Source organism: Zerene cesonia, chromosome 10 (genome assembly GCF_012273895.1).
Source record: "Zerene cesonia ecotype Mississippi chromosome 10, Zerene_cesonia_1.1, whole genome shotgun sequence".
Classification (NCBI taxonomy): Eukaryota; Metazoa; Arthropoda; class Insecta; order Lepidoptera; family Pieridae; genus Zerene; species Zerene cesonia.
The window spans coordinates 4,521,747-4,533,463 of record NC_052111.1 but is presented as its reverse complement, the minus strand read 5'-3'; the positions used below and the strand labels follow the sequence as shown (position 1 = coordinate 4,533,463).

At 32.9% G+C, this 11,717-nt stretch overlaps 1 protein-coding gene across 2 annotated transcripts in view; it reads left to right on the top strand.

The window, feature by feature from the left end:
- Positions 1 to 11,717, top strand: part of LOC119829510 (lachesin-like) — a 53,319-nt gene that overhangs the window by 8,147 nt on the left and 33,455 nt on the right. For both annotated transcript variants that reach the window (XM_038352053.1, XM_038352052.1), the window contains exon 2: positions 6,526 to 6,709. In XM_038352053.1, the coding sequence (XP_038207981.1) occupies positions 6,628 to 6,709 (82 nt within the window). In that variant the 5' untranslated portion in view covers positions 6,526 to 6,627. The remainder of the gene's footprint in view (positions 1 to 6,525; positions 6,710 to 11,717) is intronic.

Here is an 11,717-nt window from a genome sequence, read left to right as displayed (position 1 = left end):
TTGCAGGCCTACGATACAAGTTTCCTTAGTGTAGGCCTGCAGTTCATATTATCTGTTATTGTGTAATTATTAAATATTTAATAATAAATAATAATAATAATAATAATAATTCTTCCTTTTGTTTCTAAAATTCGATGAAAGTGCATTCATTAAACAAAATAGGTCGTTCAAACAATAAACACACTAAACCCAAAACAAACACGACATGTTACAATCTATTCAAGCAAACACCAATGAAATACGTCTCCATTATTCATTGTCGTCAAAATGGGCCCAACGAAAATAAAATCGCAGCGTCAGTGAGTGTCCGTCGAAAATCAATAGCTAGCCAATATGTGCCTATCATTTTGACATCTAGAATTTCGTCCGGCTTATACCAACTGGGTTATTCCTCTCTGTAGCCGCGTGTTGCATGACGAGCCAGTTTTTGTGCGACATGTCACACCCGCTATTCATTAGACCTACGTTGTCCGCGTTGACATTAATTACAGGATGACCCTGGTAAACGCTGCTATGCAAGAACATGAGTGTTTTATTGTTTTATCTGAACAGGTAAATGTTGAAGCTTTACATTGTTCAATAATTTAATAACGTAGCGTTTAAAATTATTTTTATTTCTCACAAGAAACCTTATGTTGCATACAGCAGGTACTTTTAATGTCACATTTAATGGCATGATGCTCAGATGAGAATATTTTTAAAACATGCTATACCAATTTAATCTCATTTACTTATTTAACTCAATAGAGGTCACTTAAAAATCATTACAGATTTACCTCTTACAAGCTGGATTTTAGAACTTCACTCGCGTGGTAAAAAGAAAAACAGTAATTTACAATGATTCATCTAAATACCAACATTTATATAGACCTTACTAGATAACTCATAACCATGTCATGGACACCGTTATTTCACAAACATTTTCGATATAAGTAGTACAGTACAATAGAACGCGCAAATGAAAACGGGTACCTAATAAATTATGTTGTGTTTTTTTTAAGTTTTGTAAGCTCACTAAATCCCCACCGTGTTTCGACGCCCTGCTTTAGACTCTGCACACCCTTATGCAACGTTTAGTTGTGGATAAATCAGCAATTTGAAAATGGATTTGTAATGCAAAAGGATACAATAGTACTAACCAACAAATTTTGAGCTATATGGAGCTAAGCACATAAACAATTATATCAATTAATTTTTCCTCAAAAATATTACTTGAATTAATAGCTACACGCAGCACGTGTATAGTGTAAATATTAATTAATTAAGTTAATATGAGAATAATGTTTTCACATATTGGGGGAGATTAATTATATTAGTTTATACATTAAATTCGTCTACCGAGATAACAAGTGACACTAGGAATTATCCGTGATCTGAACTTAGTGAAGGGATTAGGATGTATTCGCTACGTCAGAATTGCTACAGATCTCTCTCAATCTTGAACATTCATCTACACATATCAAACCTATCTAATATTGACACTCGCCGAAACTAGAAGTGAGTTCAAAACTAAGTTTTGGGTATGTCTTATGTGTTATAGTATTAATGGCGAACCATTAATTGCTTTTGCATTAATTGAAGGAAATTTAAGGTAGAAGGTTATATTGAGTCAACATTGAGAGTTAATATTTAATCAAATTAAAATCCATATTTGTAAATATTTGTATGCCAATTTGATGGCGAGTTGTGCGGACTTGAATTTTTTATATAACCTTTGTAACCACAATTCTAACAAATAAATTCATTTAATTTCATTTTATATGCTTTTTTTTACTTCCTCTTACAGTTTCTTTTTTTGTATTCTTTATATATATGGAAAAAAGTACATTTATTTAGTTCGTTCTTATAATTATTTCAATGCTAACCTTACTCTTCAAAAACTTATATCAATATCCCATCGAATTCTCGCAACAGAACAAAAGGCTATGGAAACGCGTCGCTGTAAAATAGCAATATGAAAAACAAAAGTACGAGTATGCTTTGATGAGTGACGGCGTATAGTCGATGTTTGGACGTAGAGGAAAACCAACATTTCCGTCGTACTAATCACTTTATTGCTGCACCGTGAATCAGGGATCGCGGCCACATGCGGCAGCCGACTGATTACGCTGGTTTATAATTGCTGCTCTTACAAATGAGTCCGAATTGCCAACACGACGATATCGAAAATGTTTTCGGTTGATCGTTCATTAATTTGTGTATATTTTGTCAATTTCAACATTTGTCTGATTAATGTCGCGCTGCTTTGTGCTGATTTCGTATTGTAATTTAGAAATGTTGTGGCTTTTGATGTTTAATCTTTCAAATTTATGTTTTCATTACATAAATCTAATTTCGGTTATTATTGAATTTGTCTTTGAACTCTTATAGAAAGCCTTTTGCTTTAAAACTTGTGACTCGTTATCTTATTTGATCTTGATTTGAGATGTTTCTGTGATGTCTGAATTATGATAAAAACATTAGTATATTTTATTCTGGAGCCGCTTCTGAGATAAGAAGCGTTAATGTTGAAAGATTTTAATAGAACCACCTATTCAGCCTTCCTTTAATATCCTTTAATATTAATTGTATAATATTTAATAAAAATAACTATTTTAAAACGACAAAGTAAAGTCCCTCTACAGACTAGGAGATGATCAGCCTTCTGTATTTTGAAAGAACTATAAACATTATATCAAGGAAGCAGTCATTCCGATCTGTATGCGTCCATCTGGTAGTTTTGCCTGTTCAGTGAGTCTTGTCGAATTTCTACTTTGGCACATTGCATTTCTCATGTCGCCATATTTGAAATGTACGCCATGTTTGTGGGGCAGTTCTTGGACGATATCTTCTTTCCGGGTCATTTTATGAGGAAAACAACAAAAATAAAATAGAGAAAATTTCCATCAATGCATATACTGAAGCTAGGTATATTTTTCGTAAAAGCTATAGTTTAGCGGAAAAACATCTTGTACACCAACTTGAGGTGGGTATAGCGAGCGAAGGAGTTATCTATGTTGTTTGGACGATAGGTCTAAATTATTTGTCTTTTATAATTTGGTTTGAGTATAAGTGAATTCTGCCGGCAGACGATTTGTACAAGGAGAAGACACCTAGCAAACCCAACGCAAAATTATACTGTATTATATTGCCAGGAGTAACTTAACTTTATTTCAATTCAGACGCGTATTTGTATTTTTTCATAAATATTGTGAAGAAAATCAGTAAAGCTTTTAATTAAATGTAACCCACGGATCCTGTTGTATTTCTAAGATAAAAACCAATACTAAAGCTTATAACGTAGAAAAACAAACTTTAACATTGTATTTTCTCTCTTGCTACCTATATTTTTTTAAATATTCTACGATATATATCAAATCACTGAAGTTCAAAGCCCGCTTTTGAGATTCTTGTTCAAGTAGCTGAATTAATTCGTGATATTAAATTTTTTAATTTTAACAAAAATATAAAAAGTTGAAGTAAACTTCTTTTGAGCCCTTAGCATTCATTTTTAGACCAATTACGTTTATATGGATTAAATAAACAATTGTGACAGTACCAACCTAAAACAGCCTAATTTTCTAGTATCTTTCATCCACGGAAACGCTAAAAAAATTGCACCCACTAAAAATCTATTTGCGCCAGCTTTTTAAATATTCCAAATAATCCAGAACAATCCGCGAGTAATAAAGATGCAAAATCTTAAACTTCTTCACGCGCCAAGTAAAACAAGTCATGCGAAACAACCCTAAAAACTTTATTACTTGGAAACTATTTCCAGTGCTCGCAAATTGAAATAATTTACCCTATCCGAGCGCATAACTTTAAAGTAACTTATGATCGCGCACCATCGGGGTTACAACGATAATGTCACTGGATGTACAAGCGCCAGGAAGGGAAGCGCGTAATGCGCTACGGGCGTTAATTACAACTTCCTGCCGCGAACCGTAGGCAGCGATGCAATAGCTTTGAAAAATTACTACGCAATTCCTACTATGGACGTAAACGCTTACCGTGTCACACAAAAGATGTTTATTTGCCTCATATAGTGCTAATATTTGTATTTTTTATATTATTGTTATAATATGTATTTTATTGCAATTGACTTTCCAACATGAACATTTAATTATAATCGAATTGTTGTAATCTGAAATCATAAATCCTCCCAGATTATTATAATGAATGTGAAAATTCAGTTCGTTGTATAAATAATACATAAAGCTTAATTCTAGGTATAATGTCGGGGGACAAAAATGTAATAAAAAAAGAAAATAAATAAATGAATAAATCTCAGTTGTAATGAGAAAAGATTAACTGCCCAAAGAAATCAAATACTCCGAAACACAAATTGGGTTAACGAAGTTTTCGTTTCGTCGGCACGCTGTCTAGATCTAACTTCATTTGTCGAATAAAACGTGATGAATATTATGTTTTATAGAAAATAAAATAATAAAAACACATAAATATAACGTTTCAAAGCAATGATGATACTGATTTAATAGTATTCTGTGCGAGAATGTAAGTGTAACACTAATTACATGATAATTTATCAAAAATAACAGTAGTACGTATTATTTTCTGTAATGTAAGTAAACTATAATGTAACCTTTTTTCCATTTAATTAATATCAATTTGATAGACTAGATTTAAATGTTTCAACTTATCAAATATGCCACAAATTAACTTACATGAATTACTAGCTGTTCGACCCGGTTTCACCCGTAGTACACATATAGCCTATGACACTCAGACTAATTGCAGCTTTCTTATGGTGAAATAATTCTTGAAATCGGTCCGGCCCTTCACGCGTGATGGACCAAGGGAAATAGGAGGTCATTTTGATATATGCATATAGATAAATATTCTTGATTAATACTTATCAATGTGAAAAGCTTAATATTTTCTTGTGTTTGCTTTTACGCGAGTATAATTAATATTAATTAATAAAATAAAAATAATAATATAATGAATAAATTGCGTTTAAAATTCGTTAAAAATGTTTAATTTCTAAATGTGAAAAGATACTAATTAAAATTGTGATCAACAGGAAATAAGTAGATAGTTAAAAGCCCACTCAGAGATATCCATCGCTAATTGCCACCAAGGTAAATTAAGCTTAGAAAAACTTAGCAAATCTTACTCAGGGATTATTTTGGTTTTATAAAGCACATTTCAGTAACTATATAAAGGCGTCGGTATCGGTAAAGCGCGACATCTTTGATGTGAAATACTTTCAAAGCCGACCACACGTACGCGCCTCATACTCGCGTATTTCAAAACATTCGGCTCAACTCGGATTGACGCCGACTGTGTAAATAAAAATAATAATAACACAGCTTTCTTGTTGTATAACTTTTTGGATTCCTACGCTTGCTTTTAAATCATTTTTTGACGTACATCCAGCTCTATTCACACTTCACATGCAATTTGCCTATTTCACTCATCGTAAATGAATTATCGCATTTTACTTCAAAATATGTTGATTATCTTTAGAAATATAAACGCTTGTTTTTAAATTAAGCATTGTTATTATTGTTTGTGCGCTTAGTATTGCAACATTAAATATTATCAAAGAATTATGACTCATAAAAAATTATAGGTAAAATTATGCTTATCTTAAGTAAAATCTTAAATAAGTAAAGTCCCGCGTCCCCTAGGTGGGGTATGGGGCAGATGATATACATCTGTTTCACTGATCGATTTTCTTTATGGCCAAGTAGGTGATCAGCCTTCTGTATCCTGCCAGACCGAGACATTTTTTTTTGTGCGTCCCCACTGGGTATCGAACCCAGGACCCCTCGGTTCTAAGCTCACGCGTTAACCACTGTACCAAGGAGGCGGTCAAAATCTTAAATAATAACAACTTATTTAAATGTATGCACTCATGACTGCATTTGTACAATATCTTGCATAAAAAATTAAGACCCGTTTATCATAATACATATAAATTACTTACGTGTCACGTTGTTTGTCCGCGATGGACTAAACTACTCAACTGAGTTTAATCAAATTTGCACACCGTGTTGAGTTTGATCCAACTTAAAAGATAGGATAGTTATTATTATTTCAATCACGATAAATTACTACCCGAATGGAGCCGGGGCATGCAGTTAGTAAATAATAAAATATACCTATACCATTATTTCCAGTATTTAAATGCAAATGTAATGATATAATTCACATTATTGTATTTCATTATATTTTTTGTATTACCAGCTTTATTCATTAATGAATTCATAGTATTTCAAACAAAATAGCATGCCCGTATAAAATTACTCATTGAGAATGTGGGTATTTAACTCTTAAAGTGGTTATTCAGAGAAGTCCTTAAAATCAAGCTCGAAGTCTTGTGAATAGATTCGAAATCATAGTTTATTTAATAATTACCCCCTATTGCTTTTATAATATGTGGATATACACATTACGCATCGTTTTATCATGATTGATGATTTTTTATTTGAAAAATCATTTAGTTCCATCATTTAACACCAGTTGGAATAGTCAAATAGCTAAAGTATTTATAGTAAAATAATATTTTTATTTTAGATATTTTCATCGCGGCTCAGGCGGAATTGCAAAACACCATAAATATGACACGGGCTTATTGCAACAGTGGCCAACATAGAAGAGTGACACGCTGAGGGCATCATGGCGGCCAGCGCGCGCGTCAGGGGTGGAGGTCCTCTCTCACGGCTTCTTATTTTAGCCGTGTTACATGTTAATTTTATTGGTAAGTACAATTAAATGCATAATTTTAAATACAATATTTAATACAACGACTTAATTCGATATTCGCTGTATGGCAGCATAACTCGTGGCCAAAATAATTTCGAAATAATTTTCAAATTTTCTGTATTTTTAGAATTGACTAGCTTTTCGTCTGTGGCTTTGTCTGTGTAGTCAAAATAATACATAGGCAGTTCCGGGTATTTCCCCGCCCCCGTTACCAAGAGACTTCCAGGGTACGAGCTATATTATGTCCTTTCTCGAATTTCAAACTACCCTGATTTTTCATGATGATTCATACAAATTATCCTATCAGTTCCGTGATTAGCGCGTTCAAGCAAAGAAACAGACAAAGTCTTCAGCTTTATATATATAAAACTATGGATAACAGGATATTGTATATTTTTGTTGAAAAAAACGTATAGAAACTTTCCAAACTGTTTATAAATAACTTTTCTAAAGCCACACAATGCATAATTTAATTAGCGGGATCGCTTAAAACTGTTGCTGGATTTATAATTGTCTTAACTCCCATATCCTTAAAAATTTAAATAAGGAAAAGTATGAATCAGGAATAGAAAGTTTTGTTTTTCAAATATTTAACACGTAAGTAATATACCTTCTAGTATAAATTCATTCTGTGTGGCCATCTGTCTATCCAACTGCCAAGATAGATGGACGTACGCCAACTCTAGTTTCAACTGAAATATTTTTATTAGCATAGCAGTAAAAGTAAACAAAAAAGCTTCGTCTGCGTTTTGCTTAATTAAAATCGTAGAAGTACAACAAGTGTCCACTTTTATATTTAAAATCAAGTTCCATAAAACAGATAACATTTGTATTATAATTCGTATATTAATCAACATAAATTCTGTATTTTGTATGATGAATAAGGTGTCAAGATTTCTTGTTGTGGAACAATGTTTTTAATAGGCGTGGTTGGTTATCATAGAAGTCAAAGTAATAGGAAAACATTTCTATGTCATCATCATCATCATCAGCCCATAATGTTCCCACTGCTGGGACACAGGCCTCCCATGAGGGATTTCTATTTATAGTACTCGTTTTTGACAATTATAGAAGTATTTGTATGTGTTTCTAGTTAATTTCCATCCAATCTGGAGGTTAAAATTTGACTAGATGTACTTTATGTTACTCTTTCTTTTTGTAATAGGAAAGTTGCTTAAAATTTTTCGCCAAATACAACCACATTCCTTATATATAACTTCTATTATACCACAATATAAAAACATGTGTTCTTACTTTTAATGCCTGGATCTTGACATTTTACAGGCTACATTTTTATTTTATTGTGTGATACTTTAATCAACGCATACGTTTAAACCAAAGATTTTGAATGTTTTCACTACGCAGAAAGATTTACAAAGAGCTAGTAAAATAGAAAACACCCGAGACAGAAAGAGACAGCGAATTATGTTTCTCCATGTCATGGTTTTTTTTTTAGCCCATAGATACTATCACAGTCTGCTTTAGGTTGTTAATTGGCGTATTTTTGTGATAATCCTTAGATTGAAACATGTAAAATATTAAAAATAATTGTGGTGTCGTTCTGAGCCTGTATGTGAATTATCAAGAAAAATAATCCGAATTTAATACACCTTTTACAGGTAAATACGACTTTATCAGTAGTACGTTTTGAACCCTATTTTATTTTTTTTTTTATTTTTTTTTTTTATTTTTTTAATTTGTAAATATAAGCGGCATTTGAAAAAAATATGTAAAATAAGAAATTGTTTGTTAGTTACTCTGGTACTTGACAAAGTGATTACGTCACGAGTAGCGATAAAAATCGACCAATCAATATCCATAGAAAATTAAACAAAACTGCATTTTTTTCTTTGCTGTCATTTCATTCTTTAGCTCCCGCCTGACCGTCTGGCTTCGGTTTCGGAAGAAGTTCCCTAACACCCTTTGTACAGAAGAACTATATAACTGGGTTCAAATGCTAAAAGGGAAACGGCTATTTGGGAATGGAGCGTCATAATACGACGTCAGCAAAACGCTGTTGGTAAAACGCGTGACCCATAAGTGAAGAATAAGTACAACTTCTGTCGCGTAACTCAATTTCAAAAGAGCATATCCTAACAGCATTTTAACCGAATTTTACAAACCATAATAATGTTTTTACATACCTCAAAGTCATTCCATAAAATTTAAAACGAAAATCAGTAATCATAAAGTAAAATAATCTCAAAATATGCCAACATTACAATTATATGGTATAAATGTGCATTTTCGATAAAAATTAAATAAGGTTATTAAAATTCGAACTATTTGCGTATATTTGTATGTATATAGCATGGTTTCAATTTCACGCTTTTCCACCGACCGACCGCGTGCTCGAGCTATCTACCGGCGCTTAAAATACGATTAACGAAAGATATGGAAGTGGAAATATCTTCGCGAAATTAAAACAATTAATATAATTTACGGGCTTGGTTCAATTGGATAGCGTCAATTAAACTTTATTTAGTTTAATATACAGTCTGATAGCCCAAGTAATTCAGTTATGCATATGACTAATATTTTTATTTAGCTTTTTCCATGATATGTAATTTTAAATATTTATTAATCGTGTAATAATATACAAAGTTCTTAGAAGTAAAATACACAATCAGCCTCACAACTACGCTCAAAAATTGTCTCAAGCAAAGCTTTACCTACCCGACCATTAGGCAGAGTATTCTAATGAGTTTATAATATAGATTTTGAAAATTGCTCCCACGAGAAAAGGTATTAAATTGAGTGATTTATACACCACCGCTAGGACATTTTTAATACGCAATTGCTAGTCTAGTGGTTTATAGTTTGCCAAGTGTGGCCAACACTGTTATCTAGAAATGGAAAAAAATTATCGAATTTCATGAGTTTTGACGAAAAAGTTTATTTTACGCAATTATTTTATATCAAGTTCATTTTGTTCTGGATAATATCTAAAATGGAACGTTTAATTTTAACTTAAAACTAAGGTTTAAAGTAGTTTAAATAATAAAACATTGTAGTATAAATACTAAGTTGATTTTTATGAATAGGCATAGACATCCATTCCGTACTGTATTGGTAGTTCCAAAGAAAAACACATCAGACAATAATAGTTGCGAATCTCTCAGACATATTTATCCTTAAATAAAAATAAAAACACGTTAGCCTGACACGGATGAACCCTTTCAGGACTGAAAGTGCAGGTTCTCGCAATCCTCATTGAAAAGCGGCCCACGGGTCACGGCTTTCTATAAAAACACGCTTGATATCCTAACCATCACAAACATTAAGATTTTCGTTGATTCATTCGTTGTTATTTTGTTACAAAAATTGTATTCAGCAATTTTATAATGAACCTACATTTGTTATATTTTATTCCTATTTTTTTATTCTACATGTTTTATAAGATGTTTATTTCAATCCCGAGGATCATGCTAAAATTGCTGTCAAGATATATCAAACAATATAACCCTTCACAATGATTAATCAAAAGCAAACTTCCAATATCAATAGACACTTAGATTTGTTTCCGCAAATCCTTGTTTCAAATAAAATTTTGTGTTTGCAAACAGTAGATTAGAAATGTGCTTAAACTACCAAAACAAGCAGCGAGATCAGCAGACCGTGTTTACTTGCAAACAGAGAAATTAAATTAATCTCGCTGTAAAATTTTCACTCGCCACCTTATCTTGCGTCGTATTGTCATTTTATTGTGCCTACCCTGAAACCATTAGCGAAAATGTCACAGTGCTGGCATTGTAATCGCGCGCCCGTCGCTGGCCCACACAATGATGCGGCTATTCGACCTCGCCATCCCGCCCGCCCTTACCTTTACGCTATGATACAAATTTGACTGTCTATAATAAACGGGGACTCGTATTATTTCGAGAATACATTATGCCATCCAATACATTTGAATTTTATTGGAGCACCCTTAAAAACTAATGTACAAAAAGCCCGCCTCGGCGCGGGCGTATGAATGCGTAAACAAACACTTTTACGATTTCGTCGTGTACGCTACACCTCTTGAATTCTTTGCATACGAGTTAGAAAATCACACGCGCTCGCACGGAGATTCCACTCACGTTGCGAGTGGCCGACAAAGGAAAAAGGGCTTGCATATCTTATTGCCACCTTTTCCAAATCCCTACTTAGGAGACTGCGGTACGCGAAATACAACATAGTAGGATAATTTAAGTACACGAGTTAGCATGGACGTGATAACTTTGAGCAAACCTTTTCTGTGTTTCCATTTTTTTGATCAAACAACATCTCATAATGCATATAAATTTAATACATTAAAAATGTTATTACCAGAGTCTATTAGCTGGTGGTGCTTACGTCGCGTAATTTTTCCATCAAAATGTCACTACGGTTTTTCTTGTAATTAATCAGCGAGTCAATGAGCCGTTCTGTTTGGACTTATCTGATGAGCAATCCTTCCCCTGTGACTTACCAAAGAACATTAAATAATGAACCAGCAAATAATAATTGACAAACAAAATGTTCCACAAAAAGCATAGATGATTTTACATTATTGAGTTCAACGAACTTGTGATTCCGTGTGGGGTCGGTGTAGGAGACAGACGCGGAAACAAAGCTAGTATTTATGACTGTTATCTTATTTGCATGCAATCCAGAGTATTGCTGCCCCCAGCTTCACTATGTCGTACCGCCTTTCGGCATGTTTATAGAATATTTACTCATAAACATGCAGATTGCGGATGGGACGCGTTTTTTATGTTAAAATATAGAAAGGGGAGCTATTTTATTTATTACCCTCTTGACTTGGTGGCGCGTGACAGTGAAAGATTGCGTGAAATGCATATGAGAATTAAAATTTTGCCTTTAGCCTATAGTGATGCGGCTCATTGTAAAGCCCTTTTGTTTACGAGAAATTTAACAATGTTTATTCACAGAGTTCATTCTTTCATTACATATCTCAAATTTAAAAACAATTGTTGTAACGAAGTTTTTAGTGTATTCGAGTTTGTTTTGTCTACAGAAAG